The following is a 19,838-nucleotide window of genomic DNA, read 5'->3' as shown; positions in this document are numbered from 1 at the left end:
TCAAGGTAAACACTTGGCTTTCCTAAAGTTGTAGAATGATGTAAGAAACCACCAGCCAGTTATTATTTTTACATAACTTTTAGTCATATAAGGAAAGTAGTTTTACTGCTTTAAAATATAAACAAACTGGAGACGTGCAAGGTCAGGTCAGTAGTGGGAATTCCTATTCATTTGAAACTTTAATGGTTAAAGGTAGATGAGCATTAACCCCTTGTTTCCAGTACTGCATTTGGCAGGGTACAAATGATGTGGTAAAGTGAGACTGTTTTTGAGGGACTAGCAAGATGAGAACAGTTATTAAACAGTACAATGAATTTTAAATCCTAAGATATTCTAGATTTGGTAAAGGAGGAAGTTTAAATATGTGCGTATGTATATAGAAAATGTAATTGGACGTAGAAAGCTGTTTGAAAATTGGTGACTCCAAATGGGTAGCAGTATGCATATTCAATATTGCAACATCATCTTCTTATCACAGGAAAAAACTATAGTTTAAAACTGGGCATGGAAGTGTTCCACTTTGCTGTCAGCTAGTCATTTGGGCCAGACCTGGAATATTGCATGTGATTCTAATGCCCATTCTAATGAGGATATCAGTCCTCAGGATATTAAAACGTAGTCACTGAACTTAGATATGATTTCTGTCCAATAGGTAATTTCCTTATGAGTGTTCCTTGAAATAATCTTTAAGTGTACCTAGGTTTTTATCACTTTTATATATTCATGTAATAATCATAGATGCATAATTCATGTTTTAGCACACATCTGTTCTGTCTTATCTGTGTTGCGTTGTTCTTTCCTTGCTGTGTTAAGTGAAAATCTTTTAATTTCTCTTATAAAACTTGGTCTTTTTTGAGCCTGCTTCCATAAACTCATACTTCCCATCTACCAGCACTGGCAGGAAGATTGGTTTCTTAGAGGTGAATAAATGGAAGCTTTTAGCAAAGCTGTTGTCTTTTTCAAATGGAGATTATTTTTGAATAAACAATTAATTACATCCCTCATGGAAGATGCTTCTGAGGAAAGACTTTATTTGCTATTAGTCACATCTATTCAGAATACCCACTAATGAGCCTGGTTTTTTCTTGATATAGGAGGTGATTTTACAAATCCACAGCTTGATTCGGTCAAGACTTGGAGCCAGGTTTTGTGGATGTTCTGGCATAGGTTGACATCCTTTTCTTGGGGGGGATGGGAGAGCAGAATCTGTGAAAGATTCTAATTTAATTGCTGTATGGAGAAGGAAACCGTTAAACATGATACATCTCCTTTATTGCATCTGTAGCTTTTTTTTTTTCCTCAAACCATTCTCTTACCACTTTTTTTTCAAGTACCTTCTATTTTTTTTCTCTACTAAAAATATCTTGGTGTAACTATTCTAAGTATTTGTCCACATCTTTTCTGTAGTGAATGTTTTCAAGTGGTGTCTAAGAGTCATTGCCCTTACAGATAAGTTCACATTCAATAGGTACTCTAAAATAATCCAGTTTAACCCACATTTTTAGTTTGAATTAGAATTTTCTCTGGGAACTTCCTTAAAGTATTTTGTTCAGTAACATTTTTAGGTTGCCAGCCAAATGTGTACTTGAGTTATACATGCACTGCCTCTGAAGAAGTTACAAGCCAGTTGCTAAAGTTAATATTTTTTAAAAGGAATAAGGCTTTTAAATTCTCCATATGCTGTGTTGCAGTTGGCTCTGGAATGTGTAATTAGTAAAGCAACTTGCATTTTTTTTAAAGGAAAGTTTAACAGTTGCTTTTTTTCTAAAGCAAAAGGGACTACGGTGACTAACAGTGAACAGTACTGTGTGCCAGTTTGGGTCTGGTGAACTTGCCTGAGATGATTCTGACTGAGCAGGAGGAAAATTGCTTTACATCTCTTGACCGCAGGATGCTTGTCTTCCATATTGCTATCAGACCAAGCTATGTTTGCTTAGATGGTAACAATTATGATTCCTGTTAGTTGTTTTCTGACAGCCCTGAGGCTGCTTGCTGGATGATATGGTGACATCTCCTCTACAGCACTTCTCAGTGGCTAACCACTTGGTACATAGTAGAGCTTTTCCAGAAAGGTGGCTTTCTCACCTGTCTTGTCTCTTGTCTGTGACGGGATCATAGGACAGGTAATCTCCGTCTTATCTTGAAATTTGTAGATGTCTTACTCTTAAAAGTGTAGCTAGGATCAAGTTAATTCCCATGTCCGTACTAATTAAGGATGAGATGCCACTAAAGACTTTGTCCATATAAGATTGGAAGCTTACTCAGGGAGGGATAATTAATCTTTTTAGTACTTGCTTTGGCTTGGGGAAGGAGTGCTACAAAGTATAACTTCTACTTGTGCTTTCCTAGGTTTCTTTTATGTCTGTCTCTTCTTGGAAGTTACAAATAGCTTTAGGCTATTGATACTAAATCAATGTTACACTGGAATTTTGTTTACTTTTATTAACTCACTGCGAAGCCTCTAACTGTGCTTGTTTTGCAGGGGTTCTGGAATTGTATTGCCTTCCAACCTTTTATCACCTTGTAATGCTTTAATGTAATTCACATTTGCTGTACAATATGTGAACATAGTCATTTAGGTTAAGGTCTATTTGCATTTAATGTCAACATTAAAAAAATCTAAATAATATTACTCCTTGATTATTATGAAGGTAAACAAGAACAACTCATGAATGCATACATCAGCACTTTATTCTAGAAGTTGCTTGGCTTTGCAGTTTATGATCACTTCTTCTGAAAGTTACCTTGAACTTGCATCTATATTAAATTTCTTCAGAGGACTCAGTGGGGTAGAAATCATTCTTCGGTTTAACTATTCTGAAGTTAAGGCAGGAAGAGGGCATAAGTAAGTTTTTGCTTTCTTGTTGGATATAAGACTGTAAAGAACTAAAGTTTTAAATTTTCAGTTTAAGACTCTACATGATTTTTACATGACTGTACAATTGGAGTTTTTACTTCAAATCTAGAAGCAATGATTGGTACTTCAGAATTCAGTGGGAGCATCTTAATACCTTTAAGGAATAGTCCTTGAAATATTTGTGTGTTTAGTAGTTCATTTTAAAGTATTTGGAAAAAGGAGTTGTTAATTTTAATCAGGCTTGGTTACAGAAAGTTCTTTATTTTCAAGTTCAAATGCAATTTGAAAGAAAAGGAGAAACTGAGACATAAACTCACAAAAAGAAAAGATGAGGTAACAACTTTTTTGTGTGTAGTGTAATGAAGAGCTACGTGCTACTGACTGAAGGAGAAAAGGTAAAATAGTGTAGCAGTTTCACTTTCCTTCAAATTATGCTTGGACTTCAATCTAATGACCTTAAAATACATTTCAAGGGTTACGTGTAGCTCTGTTTCATTTCAAGCCCTGCAGAACCCTCTCTTTGCGTCTTCTGCAAAGCTAAGATAAAAGCTGTTGATTGGTGTTCCTTGTTAGTTAGCACCCTCTGATTTGTAAGTCACAATTAAAAAAACCAAAAAGCCTTGTGTAACTAAATTTTACAAGAAAAAATCAGCAGTTGGTTATTTTTATTCATTTCCTTACACTTGTATATAAATTATCTGTAGTATAGTTTGTGACAGCTTCACTAAACTGCAGCTTTTCTTCCACGTGGATGACGCTGATTTAATGCTTAAGTAGAATAATGTGGTTGTCTAGCTTCAGCTTGCTTACATTGAATTTAATTTTCCCATTTTAATTATGTGGGAGGATGTAGAGCTTGGTATCTATTTTTGGTTGATCACAGCAGCTGCATTCCATGACCTTGGCATCACTCTCTTTTTTTATTTGAAAATCCTACAGTATACTGTGTAGAATAACCATAGATTACTTAAGGGGTTTTTTCTTTTGAACACTGGCCAAGTTTCATTTAAATCTGAACCCATGGTGCCCTGTTTTAATAATATAGTTCTTTTCCACTAAGGCTAGAATAGCATAGATTTTAAAACATTAAAAAAATTAGAATATATTGCAAAAAAAGCAAAAAACATATTGCCATTGCTTTGTTTTGTTTGGGGTTTTTTCCCCATGTGTACTTTTTTGGTGGAAAGTTGTGGGAAGGCTTTTTTTTTTTACAAATTATAATTAATTTTTATTATGACAAATAATGTAAAAAAAATATTATTACCTAATGCATGGTTTACCTGACAGCTGAGAAGTCATTAACTTTGATGTCTTTGGCACTAAGACTCTGCATCAGCTGCTCTGATTGTGTGGCAATAAAAGCATATGAAAAAGCTGCCTTGATCACCTAGGGAAATTCCATATACAGTTATGTATGAGGAAGTGCTGAGGTAGTGGAATTACAAGATAATTGGTAGCAGTTGGATATGAAGAGACATTGTCGAGGCTGAGTTATGAGAAGGCTTTCTGTTTTTTATCGCACAGTGTGATTTTACAAATGTACTTGAGAAATGCTTGCTTTTGTAATATATAAAAGCAATGCAGGGTTAGTTTAAAGGTCTAATACAGGAAAGCTTACTTCTCTTTCTCAAATGGTCTGGCATTCTTTGGTTCACTGACCCTTTTCTGTCTCAATATCCTCTTTCATGAGCTTTCTATTAGTTTCCTGGTAATTTAAATCAAGCTGGTTTTACTACAGTGTCTCCTGTTGTTTGGAATAATATTAGTAGTTCATCTTCAGATAATTTTCTGCCTCTGGGGGGAGAAGTGTCTGTAGAGCACAGCTGTTGGAGGAAGTGCCCAAAGAAAACATTATACAGCAGCCCAAAATGTCCAAGATTTTCTGGCAAGAGTTTTAGAAGAAGCTACTGCCAAACAAAGACCTCTTAAAGGTATACATATCTTAATATTTCTGCTTTGTAAAAAAGAAAGAAAAACATTATTTGCAATGTAGAACGTGTGAACTAATACTATGATGTCAGTAAAATGGAAAAATTGTTACATATTGAGAAAACCGTGAAATCCTTGGTGGCATCTATTTGCTTCAAAAAAAAACCCCAGAACATCAGAATGCTATTTGGGCATCTCATTTTCTGAGGATGGATATCCTTCAATATTAATACGGCAAAGAATGATTTCGATAGAGAATTTCTCATTTTATCACTGTAAGCTCTCATTTAAGAGTGAAGGAATGAAATTTAACTTCAAACATAGTGGGGCACATTTTAATAGCTCTGTTTAGCTGTGTACAAGGAAGATGATTAAATGACAAAGACTTCTGGGTTGCTGACTTGTGCAGTATTTCCTGTATCGTCAGTTCTACACATACCTCTAAGGGAGCTGTTTGTATACATGTGGGGTTCTGTTTACTGGCAAATCAAATGGGAGAGTGATTTCATTAAACAGTAATCAGTGAAGAACTTCATGAATTTTGGCTGGTGTTATGAGCCTGTAATCTTGTCATATCTAGTTTAATGCTAATTTGCTGCTTTAGCTAATTGTAATGCTTAATGATATGTCTGTACCAGATAAGAAATTGGTTTTGCTGATTGCATGCATGAGTCTGGGTCAGGAAAATGAGGTCAATAAGGGAAAAACCTCATTTTCAGGAGGAGAATTTAGTAGACATTACCAATGAGCATCACTGCTGGTAAAGGGGGCAAGTAACCATCTATGCAAGTGAACTCCCTCTGTCCATCTCTCCCCTCCCCCGGAACAGAGGAGAGAAATCCAAGGGAAATTCTCCTGTCCTTCTTAGTATGTATTAAGTTGGAGCAAGACTGACTTTTTCTTTTTTTTTTCTGCTCAGCTTATCTTTACTAATTCAAGCAAACAACTTATTCTCAAGCGTGTTCATTTTTCAAGAACATCTAAAGGCAAAACAGTTCCCAAATTACTTTTGCATAAGTTGTTTGGAGGTGCTTTGTCTTCCTCCTATCTTAATGTAAAGCAAAGTAGCAGTATATAAGTGCAGGCTGGGGAGGAAGAGAAGGAATTTGAGGCCCGACCCTTTGTGAAGGGAGTCAGGCAGGGAATGGAAGAATAGGATAACTGCAGGGACATCTGGCGTTTTCCAGATACAAAGATAGAGTAACTTGTGGATGATCATTTGGAAGCTGGGGAGCTTGCAGTACTTCAGTGGATGGGGATGTTCATAAACTGAAAATCCAAACAGTTCTCTTCAGTTTGGAATCCCTTGTGTAAGGATCGTGGTTATCCAGCCCATACTGCTATAGCTTGGTGCTAACGAAATCACAAGGATAAAACTTATGCAGTAGTCTGTCCCAAGACAGGTGTGCTTTCAATATTATAGAAGATTCAAGTGTGAGGCAGTCTCCTATCTTTTTTTTTTTTTTTTTTTTTAATATAGGTTACGATAGTCTGAAGAATTTGTACTGGCCAAGTCCTTTTTAGGCCTTGCTTGCAAGTAGGGGAGCTAATAGTATTGCTTTGATTTTGTTTGTGATGTGACATGCAGGCAAGTAATGAGCCTGTCTGATGCCTTTCACTAGTGAGTAGACAGGAATTGTTGCGCAATTGTGTGGTCTTTAGCTCTATTCCCTGTAACTCTTAAAAGCAAGCACTCTGTTGGCTTTATTCCAGTGCAACAGAAACAGCGTGTTTGATACTTAATGTTGGGGTTTTTTTGTTTCACTTAAATAATGCCCTTTGGGAAGAGGTAGCAGTTCAATTTTGTAGGTATCGGGTTTTTTTATTTGTCTGCTATCCTCTCCAGTAACCTTTTTGAAAATATGATCAAGATTTCTGAATCATTCTTGCTTCCTCTCTTGCTGTCTGACAAAGACAGGTTGGCATATGTGAGCAGTATGAGAAGAAACCTCACCATGGATTGCTGGATAATGCGATACTGAAAGGATACAGAGTGTAACTCGGTACTCTGCCTTATTCTTACAAGCCTTTCTATTTGTTTTTTAAAATTAATACTTTCTTATTAATTCTGGCTGAGAAGGTGGAAAATTGTTTGGCCTATAGAGCTATGTTGCTAGCCCATGTTCTCAACTAAAAAGGCTTTTTCAGACTTAAAAGGAGCAACAAGAGGAAGATGGAGACTTGTCTTGGAAAGCCAAATGCCTTAATTAACAAGTGCAGGAGACTGACACTAGCCTCTGTCAGTCTTCAAGGTGAAATGATTGATTTATCAAATTTCAGAATGTCTTTTGTAAAGTATCTGTGTCTTCTAGCCAGCCAAGACGTGATATTAATAGCAAGCCTTTTCTTTGCTTTTGTCTGTCCATGACTCTACACGGTCTTGCTAATGTTTTGGCAGTAGTGACAGCCTTTCTCTGTCAAGGTAGTTTTCTCATTAAAAAGGGTTTGAAAGACATGCCTCCTATTTCTCATCATCTTACACGTGTGACACTGATGATCCAGCTGAGATTTCTTGGAGCTCCCCCTGCGGTTGCTGAAATTTATTAGGCCTATGTTAGATTTCTGATTCCAGACTGGGCTTCCTCTGTGAAAGATTTGTAGGAGCAAGACAGATAGTGGTAGAGCTGGATGCTTTCTGACTGTTCCATGTTAAGTGGCAACCTGTATTTGGATGCCAGACTTCACCTACAATCTCTAAAGGTGTGGTTTCATTATGTAGCTGGTGGCTCATTATGAGATTCCTTTTTCCTCCACAAAGTCTGTCGAGTCTCTAAAGTACAAATACCTTTTCATTCTCATTCTTCATCTGAGTTAACAACATATGATTAGCTACTAACGCTGTCATGGAAGTTCCATTTAAATAGCCCGAAAGCACAGGGCCTGCGGAATATAATCTGCGTATCATCCTGCTGATCCTTACAACATGGGATTTATTACTGGCACACCTTCTTCCAGATCTGCCAGATATGCTGTATTCTCCCAAGTTTTATGCTGCAGGAAAATACTGTCACAGTGGTCTGTCATCTAGTAGGTAGTAAGAGTTTTTGCCTTTTTGGAAGCCTCTGCTTTCTGGCTTTTGGTGTGTATCCTTGAATTCATTTGCAAATAAAAGTCTGTTTCATAAGAGTACTGTGGACACTCTTCTGAATAGATTCGGTTCTTCAGGATATTGGCTCATGACAGGAAGGTACAGTCCAAGGTCTACCAGTGACTTCATTTTCAAGGGAAGAGAATGTCCTTATCTCCAAGTTCCAAGTCTCCTGCTGCAGAGCTGGATTTCAGTAATTCATGGTGCCTCTGACATAGATTATCTTAAAAAACTAAAGTATTTGAGGATTTGGCTGACTCCTGCTTGTTCAAGGTTATTTGGGGGCTGGGACCACCTGAACTTCTCAGTAAAGACTCTGTGACCTTGGGAACTGTTCATTTCCATAACATGGGGGAATGGGAGCATCAGTCTTATAAATATTACTGTTTTGGACATTATGTGCCGGCCTGTATACAAGGTTTATTACTTCCCCATGAAGGGCATCTCTGCCAACAGCAGGAGGTGATCTGAGCTTTGTACGTAAAATGGGCTGGTTTCTCAGCTCAAGCACATGGCCAAATTGTGCTCATTTGCAAACAGTAGTCCATTGCGCTTTGATTTATCTGCCTGGATTGAAAGTATAATTTCTTTACATGATTTCATTGTGCTTCTGTTCTTGTTGCACATTTATTTTGCACCTCAGTTATCACTCTGTTACTAGTCTTACATAATGAAAAGAAGTATTTTTAAAGGCTCTGAAGGAAGATGCCCAATTACTGTTTGTAGACAAGACCTTAGTCGTTTGTGCAAAATGTTTGTACTCAATCTAATCTCAAAATAAATTGACCATATGCCTGAGAGCTTCTCCTTTTAAGTAGCTTAAGATGAGCTGTAATAATAAGTGCTGTGGTCTCACTAATATGCACTGTAATTTGGATCATATATTCTACTGTGAATTGTTTTTATACAGTGTGCACCTGATGTCAGCTAAATTTGGTCTGCATCATTAGCCTTGAAACTATGGAGAAACTATTAAATACACAAATAGCAAAATAAAATCCTCCTGGACATGTGGAGAAGAATAAAAGCAAAGGAAGATATTTGGTATTAAACAGGCTGTAAGCTTTTTTTAAAGAAATTTTTCCTGGCTTTATTGAAAATTAAATTCCATATGCTGAGTTCCTCTGAGCCAGTTCTTAAGAAAGAAGCAAGCAAAAAAGTACTGAAATCCTGCCACAAGAGGGCCTTTCTTACAGTCTTTGAAAAAAATGCTTCTGGGAAAGGATGTGAGCAATCTTTGAACTGTCAATGAGGATTAGTTGTGGCCTGAATGCATGTCTTTGTGATATGCTGAAAGACATTTCGAGTGTGTTGACTTAGTTCTTGCCTACCCCATTAGTCATATTTTATAACCGTTTTCTGTGTGCAGTGGCAGCACTGCTTGGAGTTCAATATTGGTATGAAAGTATTACTACTGCAGAGATATATGGATAGATATCTAAAATACTGTCAAAATACAGAAAATGTACACAATTGTGGTTTGTGGGGTTTTGTTTTTTTTTTTTTGCAGTTGCCTTGTAGAAGGAGACGCTAAAGAAGAAATCTTGCAGCCTCCGGAGCCGCAGCCAGTACCACCAATCTTAACACCATCTCCCCCATCAGCTTATCCAACAGTCACTACTGTGTGGCAGGACAATGATAGATACCATCCAAAGCCAGTTTTGCACATGGTTTCGTCAGAGCATTCAACAGACCTCAACGAGAATTATAATAAATCAACCGAACTTTCAGGGAAGAATGAACCCAGTGCAGAGAAAAGGCTGGAACGCAACTTAAGTTTTGAAATCAAGAAGGTACCTCTTCAGGAGGGACCACGAAGCTTTGATGGGAACTCCCTGTTGAACAGGGGGCATGCAATTAAAATTAAGTCTGTGTCATCCTGTGTAATTGATAAGAGCTTTAAGCCACAGGAACAGATTTCAGGGGATTCATTTGTAGATGCTTCTCAAAACTCATGTCTGGAATGCAGCGTGCCACAGTCTAGCACAGCCTTAATACCTTCACCGGAAAGTCTGCAGAGTCAGCAGGCTTCTGATACTCCACCAAGACCAGATCGTCTGCCTCTGACAGAAAAGGGACATGCCACGTGGTCACTGCATGGGCCTGAAAATGCACTGCGTACATCAGTGTCTGAAGACATGTCTTCAGACATCGTATGTCATGGCGTTACAACTCTCTCTCTGGTATCAAACACCACAATTGAACATGCTTCCAGCGATAATGTTGATCATACTACTATTTCTGTTCGAGCACCCCTCTGTTTTACTAATCCTCTTCATTCAGATGATTCTGACACAGATGAGATGAACTTTGACGGAGCCATGAGCAAAAGCACATCTAATATTTCAACCGCAAGTGCCACAGTTTCTGCTGCCACTAGTACTGAAAACATTTCTGCCAGAAAAGTGTTGCCAATGTCTATTGCTAGGCAAGACTTAACAGCCATAACATGTTCTGAAGATGGCAAAGGTAGGTTCCATTGGGGTTCAGAAGTGCTACTCTTTAACCTGGTTGCATCTTTAGAGTTGGACAACATAAACTTCTCTACAATGCAATTTCCTAAATGTAAATTGAAACAGAGCTGTGTGGCAGCTTCAGAAGGGACGCAACTCATTTCCTCCCAGTTTTTGTTTTGCTTGTGAGCTGTCTGTTACACTGTTGGTACTGCAGACCTTGATAAGCTGCTTCAAAGCTTTATTGTGAGGTGTGAATGCATTCTTAATTACAGGTTTCTGTGTTATTGGTGGGCGCATTTTTTTTTCCATGTCCGATTTCATGGAAGTGTCTATAATAGTGGCAGTTTTTAGTAGTCAAAGTATTTTAAACAGGCTTGTCCAAACACACATCAAATTCATGCTTACTGGTTGAAGTGCTGGTCCTAAAAACGTAGATGTAACCTCTTTCACTGTATCAGTCTTCAAAGTTGGTCATGATTTAGCTCCTGTATTTTAATAGCATTGTAAATATTTAGCCCTGCTTTCCTCTTTTGCTGTACATGACAAAGGAAAGACAAGGTAATATTGCTGTTCATCTAAAAATCCACGTTCTGCTTTAGTAGTACTTTGAAAATTGTTCAGTTGCTTTTAGTCTTTTACTGCTTTTTGGAATTCTTTTAAGCAAGGAAAGTTTGCAAGACTGCTTCTGCGAAAAGTTACAATACCATTTATCAAAGGCAAAAGGGTCCTAAAATGTGCAGATTCAGGTTTCAGTCGGGCTGGCACACTTAGATCAGGTGGAGGAACAAATTAGGCCTCCATAAGTGCCTGTGCAAAGTCCAACAAAGCACGTAGTGAGGCAGTGGAGCTGAAAGGAGAATGTGAGCTTCTGTGTTTAGATCAGACTCTTGTGCTAGGAGCTCCTTACAGCCACGGCCTCACTTCAGGAGTCTCTGCAGGCTACCTGACTTTCTGAGCTGAAATGGGGCTTAGTGTCTGATGCAAGACGCAGAGCCAGCTTTATTGAAAATACTTGCTTTGCAAACTAAGCTTTCACCAAAAGTCATATATTCAGAAACGCGAAATATTTTGCAACTTTAAAACCAATCTGTTTCTATAGATTTAGTGATTATGTATACACACAAAACAATACTTGCACATATGTGTAGGTTTTTAACCCTGTGGCACTTTGGAAATGCTCTGCATAGCAAAGACAGAGCGCTTCATGTCCTAGTTACTTCAACATTTATACCAAGCAATCCTCCTTGGATTTCTTTTCGGTAGATTTGCATGCTACAGTATTTTTCCAACACTGCTTTTAGCCAGACTTTTTTTCTTCTTTCCCAGGGCAATCATTGTTTATCACTGAAAATTGTTACCTCTCTGCACGTCTCTTTATGTAGATGCTGTAAGACATGCAAATAAAATAAGTCATAAGTCTTAAATATGATAAAGAATGGGAGAAATGTCACTCAAGAATTTGTTTCATGTAACTGCATATCAGAAACATCCTGAAATAACAGTACCATTTTTGTGCTGCTGTTGTGTTCCTGATTTCACAGGAATGGCTTAAAATGTTTATATTATTTTTTTATAATTTATCTCTCGTTATCGAGGGTGTATTTGTTCCCTTTTGTATGATAGTGAACACTTCCCATTATATATTCAGGTTGAAGGTCTTGTAATCCATCTTGGACTCAAGAATACAGAGTTAGATCACTTTGCACTGGTGATCCTAAACCCTGTTTTATAGTGGCGTTTTCATTCCACACTTGTTCAGGACTCCTCTGACTGAACCTGGGGATGTGGGTACAATCATCAGTGAGCTTGCCTGTCAACTTACCCGCGCCCTGGTTGCTTAACCATAACTGTTGGTGAGCTTACCACATAATTAAATCCTCTTTTTAATTCAAATGAAGTGAAAAGTAGCTGTACCCTGAGGTTAAAAAAAAACCCCCAAAACAACAACAACCCCACAATTAAAAAAAAGTGAAACAAAACAGAAAACCCCTCACTTTCAGTGCATTTATTTGCTGATTTTACAGAGACTTTTTCAATAAATGAAGGTTTTCTTACGCCAAATAGTAAATGTGAGATGGAGTGTGAAGTCACTTTGAACACAGTGGTTTGTACAATGTGATGGAGTTCCTGTCCCTGCTGCTGGCATGTTGGCAGGGCAAGCTTCATGGCTCCTTTAGTTGAAATATGTCTTTATCTTTTTATGAATCTTGTGTAGAATACACTTGTCTGATGAGACTTCTTGTGGTAGCAGCTACTTTGAATTGTTATAAATCTTTAATTTCTAGTCCAAATTCCTGAGCAGGCAGGAGCAGGGCTTTTGCTGCCAGAACAGCTTGCATAGTACATAGGGAACTGGCTGTGTCACTGGCAGCAATGGTAGCCATCTCCTCTGTCTCCTGTTTACCCTTCTGGCCAGTAAACCACGTGCTAGATGATTTAACTAGTTTATATCAGTGGTGTGGGAGCCAGCCTGGGTGGGCCCCGAGATGGACTTGGGGAGCAAAACCAAGACTTGGGGCTTTAGAGAAATGGCTAATGTGGAGCTTCCCTAGAACTTGCTGTTGCACGGCGCAGGCCTGAAAAACAACCTTGTCCTTGTGCCATGCAATCTAGCTGTGCTGTTTTGACTTTGGAAGTAAGTGTGGTTAGAGCCACGTAAGCAAAAATAAAAATCGCTGCTCATCAGCAGTAAGTTACTGTCTTCAGCACAGCTGAAGAACTTGTACATATGTTCAACACACTTCTTACTACGGTTTGGGAGCTTTGTCGGTGGTTGAGTTGGTGGCACCAACTGTGTATAAGTTACCAGTGTCTGCAGAAGAGTTCAAGAAGCCGATGTGTTGTAATGAGCTTAACTCTTACTTGCAGTGGCTGCAAATAGACATCTAATGAACTGCAATTAAATTACAATAACGACTATGGTTACGCTTACTGGCAATACCAAGTTTAGGATGATCTCCCTTATCAAAAAATCAACTTCTAAAAATCTGGGAGGAAAATCTAAATGTGTTTTTTAACTTATCTAAATGTCATATTTGATTTAGATGCTGAATCTAGTGAAGATTCCTCTCCCCCGCTCCCAGAAAGAACACCAGAATCATTTGTATTAGCAAGTGAACAGAGTGAGTTTTTAATGTTTTGTGCTAATTGGGGATAAAACGTGAAATTCATTTCAGTATTGTATTTGTATGCCCCTGCTTTTTGGCCAATCTTAAAGCACTGGAGCAAATTGTAAAACGGGATGAAATCTAGCATGTGTAATGGCTTATTTTGAGGCTTAACACTTACAAGCCCTTGAACACAGTCAAATGATTTCTCATTTTCTGACTAAGCATGCTGTTACATGATATTTAAGTATATTTGAGACTTCAATATTGATTTTAGTGGAGCTGGTTTTCAATCCGGAAGGCATGGAAATGAGATGCAGTGGGGAAATGCACTGCAGTTAGGGGATTCCCCAGCTATTTTTGGTAGTTTCCTACTGCTCCCAGGTAGGGAATGGGAAAACACATGAACGGTGCTTATCTGATTCTCCTTTTCTGGGCAAAAGGAAGATGATGACATTTCATACTGCACTGCATCTAGTGAACAAGCCCAGTTTCTTTAAGCTTTAACATAGTTTACTCATTGCATGTATCAAAAGGGTAACTGAAAGAGAAAACTGACACAAATGATATGCTTATATCTTCATGCTTCATTCATCAAGCCAGTAATGGCAGAATAAAAAAAAAAATAATTGGAATGAAATAATAAATTAAGTTGATGTTTGGTATCTTCCAAAAAGCCTAGTATGGTGTAGTTATTTACTGAGGCTTTTTTTGGTGAAACTTTCAAATTTTTTTACCAAAGTAGTTAATATAGATATTTTCAGCATAAAAACATTAAAGTTTTGTAAATATGTCCCTCGAGTATCATAAGCATAAGTAGTTCAGAGTCAAAGTGATCCTTTCTTTGGATATTATGGACTTGCTTCTTTTGTGAGAATCAAGAAACAAAGTTCTTTTTTTTTCTTAAAAAAACCCAAATAAATGAAAATTAAAAAAAAAAAATCTTTGGGACTGGAATCACTAAAACCACTTCAGTTTTTATTGTGTTTTTGCATTATGTCAGGAAAGGACAGGTATGGCTGTCCTGACTTGTGTGTTTTCTTTACTTAGTATGTCTTTTTCAGATCTGTTGTTATTTCAAAGCTTATATAACAAAATTTTAAAAAGATTATTGAAAAAGAAGCAAATTCTGCTCTTGGTTAGGAACCTCCAAATGAAGTAAATGTACATCCATAATGCAAACACTGCAGTCTCGTGTTCTGAATTATGTTGTGGAGTCTTCCCTTAACTTGGAATCTCTTCGTGTAAAGAGATTCATGTTTATACAAGAGTTTAATTTTTAAAAAGTTGCTTTATAGCACATTTCTAAAGCTATGTTCTAATGCCACATCACGGAGAGAACTCAAGTATGTTGAGTTTGATTTAATTTTTCTTAGGCACGCTCTTGCCGAAGCCAGTTACGATTGTACAGTCTGAGTGGAGCATATTGCGCGATCAGCATCTCCCTGAACGAACAGTCTCTACAGTAAGTATAGGAGACAAGTCTGTACTAATCAGTCATTTCTAGTTTGGTTGGGAGCTACGACAAAAAGCAAAATGCATAATGCATCCTGGTGAGAAGTTGCAGCTCTTAATCATCTACAACTAGCCAGCTCTTCCTCTGCCTGAACTGATGCATTAAAAGCATATTTTCTTTCCAGGAAAACTATCTGATTTTCTAAGCTCAGCAATACTTTTAAAGGTCATCCTTAATATACCTTAAATTGTGGCTTTAAGAGGGTAAATATGCTGCTTTTATGGAGCTTGCTGTCTGCTCTTAATCGATCATAGGCTAATTCAAGCTGGAGGAGAATTGCAGTCTGTAGTCTAACCTGCTGCGTGAAGCAAGGACTCAGACCAGGCTGCCCAGGGCTTTATCCAGCCAGGTCTTGGAAACCTCCAGAGATGGAGATTTCATATTCTCTGTGGGCAACCTGTTTCACTGCCTGATAAAGTTTTTCCTTATATCCATATTTATTTTAAACAAACCCTTTTCTGCCCATCAGATTTCACTTTTCGCATCAGGCTACTATTTGTTCAAAGTCATCCAGCATAAACAGCTGGCAAAACTTCAAAAGCGTGTAAATCCTCTTTAAATTTGTGCTTTTTTTTCATGCACTCCCTGATACACTTTACAGCCACCTTTACACACCACTCAAAATTTGACGAAAAAGATAGATGTGAATTTTCAAAGACTGTAAATGTAGTACGAGAACTAAACTACCAAATTTTTGCAAATAAATTGTAATGTGACAATTTTATCTTTTTATTAAATATTAAGTAAAGCTCTAATAGTAAATTCTTTATTACTACTGTAGCATTTTTTTTGTCAGTGCTATAGCAAGTCAGAAATGTGGGAGCAAGTAGGTATTTCCACGGATATTGTCTATTTTTGAAGATGTCTTCATCATCTTAAATTTATGGTGTTTTTTTAGTATTTTGGAAGCATTTTATAGAATCATTTTAAATATTTCTCATTAACAGGGTTTGAAAACAACTTCACCTGTACTACCCGGTAAGTGATGGAAAAGATTTTTTTTTTTTTAATACAAAAAGGAATGTTTTTTTCCACTTGTTAATCTGTCCAGTTAGCCCTTAAGAGTAGAAAGTTCAAGTAACCTAACCATTGAACTGATAAAGTGTTTGGGGAGTATTTTATTAGAAGATTAGAAACTACCAGGGAGAAATTTTTCTCCTGGAAATTCACAAATGATCTAACCTTGAAACAAATGTATCCATATGATTACTTTGAAAGCTACTTCTAACCCACAATTCTTTTAATTTCACTGGCAAACCTCTAAAAATTACATTAGTCTTGCAACAAGTGCATCTCTTACTTAAAATGCACCTTTCCTACCGAACAAACATTTGTCTGAACTTGGCTTCTGCTCTGAAGATATCTAAATATATTGCCAAAACGCTGGCATTTCTGAAAAGGCCTTCTGTTTTTAAAGTTTCTAAGGTTTTCCAAGGAAGCAAGTTACAAGTCTAATTTAAAAATTAACATTAAACTTTGGGTATGCTAAAATAATGAAGACACCAAAAATACTGAATTTAAATGCATATAATAATAATTTTTCAGCTTAATTAGAACCATCCCATGTTACTGCAATAGAAATTGTAAAAGTCGGTGAATTAATTTCTTTAATTTCATAAAGACAGGAGTAAACCTGAAATAAGTTCAGCAGTGATGTGTATGTATAGATATGTACATGTATGTATGTTGCATATTTACCAAAGTCTTTAGTCTTTAATTTTTGACCTTTTGAAAAGGCTTTGGTAAGAAATGTAGTCTGTCATCAGCTGATGCTTAACTTTGCAGCAACCTGCTTCTGCTATAAGCCTTTTATTTAAATTTATTTAAAATAAATTAGTTTTCAGAAACATTACAGATTTGCTAATAGGGTGGTTATACAAGTAATGCAACAGTTACTTATCATGTCGTCTTAAGCACCTTTAGTTTAGAAAGAACATGAACAGATGCATTTATATTGATGTATTAAATGGTACTGTGAGCTCTTGCTATAAATAGGTGATACATGGGATTTTAAATATTCATACAAATTTAAAAAAAAAATCCATATTTGGTGAACAGGAGTGTGTCACTGTCATTGAACATCTGCTTTATAAACAATTTGGAAGTATGTTTTTTTTAAGAAATGAGAAATGGGCTTTTCAATCTTTATTTTTGCAAAGAATATTTGATGCAGCGGTGTTCTGGACTGAGCTATACTTAAAATAGTGTTCACATAGTGGTAAGTGACTGTTACAGTAAGGGGGGTGTGTATGTGTTTTCCAGATCGTCCTGAGAGAAGCAACAAAACACCAACTGACGTTTTACCTCAGATTTCTTTTTCTGGTTCCACTGATACAAGAGGTCAAATTTCAGAATTTCCTGCAGAAGTAACAGAGATTGGTAATTACAATTAACTCAAAACATAATCACTAGATAATTGAAATAGAAGACTCGTTAACAGTACTAACTTGGATAGCTGCTACTACTGTCTCTAGCTTGCTGAGGTGCAGAACCCAGCCAAATAAATAAGCCTGCCTTGTCTCTTCAGCATCGCTGAAAGAGTTTTTCCCAGAATGAGCGATTCAGTCAATCTTCACTTTGTTTTTTAGAGCATATGAAACATAGAATTAGTCACATGGGATATAATTTCTGCAGAGCACTGACAACTTTGCGAAATAATACCTGAGAAAACTGCTTTGGTACACAGAGAGGAAAAAAAAAACAACAAACCAATAAATGATAACGAAGGCTGTCATACCATATTTACTGAGAAGTACTTTCCAACTGAGGTTTAAATAGTGAACTGTAACTATATACAAATTCTTCATGTTTGTATTTCTTGTGGCCATAGTGCCTTTAGAACTCTGAATACTACAAAGTTGTGTTCTAGCCCTGAGAATAAACCTTTTCCGTAAGAGCTGGAGCATGTCTTACAGTGATCCTTCTGACTGCTGCCAACATTTGTGAGACCGTGTTGTCTGAGGGCACAGAAGCATTAAATCCATTTCTTTCCTTAGGTTTTGGTAACCGCTGCGGAAAGCCCCGAGGACCGAGAGAGCCACCCTCAGAATGGACATGATCCAAGAACCAATGGACATACTATCAATAAATTATACTGGAAAACTCAAGTGCCACTGAGAACTAGAAAAATAGTATTCCACTTCTTTGGGGAGCGACTAACACAGAGCAGAGTAGATCTAACTACCAATGGTACATTCTTACAGTACATCCCACGCAAAACCTTAAACGTTGTTCGCAGCAGTGGATTCCAGTATTACAACTTAACTTTTTGCTGGGGCCATCTACCTGCCTTATTACACTTAGGAGAAAGTATTACATATGATTTATTTTGTAACTTCAAGTATTATTGCCTTAATGTCTTTTAACCCTGTTACACGCTGCTTGTAGACATATGTTAATATAGTAATACTTTTGACAGATTGTGTTTACGGACTACTTTTTGCTAACGTTTGATTACCATGTATGCATTATTTTGTATATGTACAGGGCAAGTAAGTATATAATTTGATAAAGTTGCAATCATAAAATATTAACAGAAGATGTAAGAAATCTCTGCATGATCTAAAATTTTGTGTACCTTATTTGTAAATTATTTGCCCTGAAGTTTTAGAAAATAGTTTCTGGGGTTTTTTACAAAACTTGCTGGACACACACAGCCAGAATTGCAGGTTAGCAGAGATAAAGATTGTAATACATTTTGTAAATTGTAAGCAAAAGGTTATTTTTATATTATATACTGTTTAATTGTCAGACCTAATGTGTTCTGGTTTTCATCTAGTCATGGAGATTCAGTAAGTGCCTTGGAACAGTATTGAATTCTCTTAGCCTGTGTATGTTACTTCAGTGTTTTGAGTTCATCTGGAATTAGATTATCAAAAATATTTGTATGTTTCTAGTATATTTGACCTGCCAGTAAAAGAGAAACCATTCTACATAATCAACACTCCTTAGTTTTCATTTTAATGTTTCATCAGTTGCAATCTTTAGAAAATTCATCTCTATCAACTTTCTGTATAATAGGGTTTTACAGTTTTAATATGGCGTGTTTCTAATTTGGGAAAGCCAGAACACACTGGTAAAAGGACTGTTTAAATACCACTGTCTTCTCTGACAAATGGTAAATACCATTTTTGTTGTTCAGCGACTGTGTATGTAAGAAAGCAACTTATATGAAGGTTCACATAGAGCCCTTGCAGCTACACTGTATCTTGGCAATATATTATGTCAAGAGTTAATCCTTATAAGGATTCCTTACTTAAACTTTTCTGTAATACAATCTTTAAATTAAAGAAGTCAAAAATCTCACTATGGGTGTTTTTACTCTTAGAAAAAAACACTGTATTCAGAAGCAAACTGAAATAGAGGGAAGGAAGGCAGTCGGGCTTAGCTTATAGATCTTGCACTTGAACAAATCAGTGACCCTGAGGACCTTATTTTTAGTAACTACTTTAAAAGTTCTGGCTAGCAATAATGCCAGAGAAGTGAAGAAGAATGTTTAGAGGAAACTTGTTTATTTTGGGTAGTGAAACTATTAACCTGAACTTTGGCCATGGAAACATTAGGTCTAATTTACTACTTGTACCTTTAGGGCCTCTCTGCTGAAAGAGAGCTAATGCCCAGATAGCAGCCCTACTATGACTTCCGAAAGGTACATAACTTGCAATTACTGTCTTTGACTGTGGATTAATCACCGTGCCTTTGGTACACATGACAGACTGCCAAGCTGGGGAGCTCTTTCAGAGAAAAGAGCTGTATGCGCTGTAAGTACGTATCTTAACTTCCCATGGATATAGTTTTGCAATTATTCATTTAAAAATAAATAATTCAGTGATATATGCTGTTTGGGATAACCTATATCAACTAGATTTCTGCTTTGTAAATGGTT

At 36.9% G+C, this 19,838-nt stretch overlaps 1 protein-coding gene across 1 annotated transcript in view; it reads left to right on the top strand.

Moving 5' to 3' along the window:
- The window catches only part of PTPN12 (protein tyrosine phosphatase non-receptor type 12), an 81,391-nt gene extending 62,136 nt beyond the window's left edge, over positions 1-19,255 (top strand). The window contains exons 13-18 of the mRNA XM_054840421.1: positions 9,385-10,343; positions 13,375-13,452; positions 14,814-14,902; positions 15,901-15,931; positions 17,216-17,332; positions 17,950-19,255. Coding sequence (XP_054696396.1) covers positions 9,385-10,343; positions 13,375-13,452; positions 14,814-14,902; positions 15,901-15,931; positions 17,216-17,332; positions 17,950-18,011 — 1,336 coding nt within the window. The 3' untranslated portion in view covers positions 18,012-19,255. The remainder of the gene's footprint in view (positions 1-9,384; positions 10,344-13,374; positions 13,453-14,813; positions 14,903-15,900; positions 15,932-17,215; positions 17,333-17,949) is intronic.
- Positions 19,256-19,838: the final 583 nt, after the last annotated feature.

The sequence above is a fragment of the Grus americana genome, chromosome 1, assembly GCF_028858705.1.
Source record: "Grus americana isolate bGruAme1 chromosome 1, bGruAme1.mat, whole genome shotgun sequence".
In the NCBI taxonomy this organism is placed as follows: Eukaryota; Metazoa; Chordata; class Aves; order Gruiformes; family Gruidae; genus Grus; species Grus americana.
This window is presented reverse-complemented; position numbering and strand designations above follow the sequence as displayed.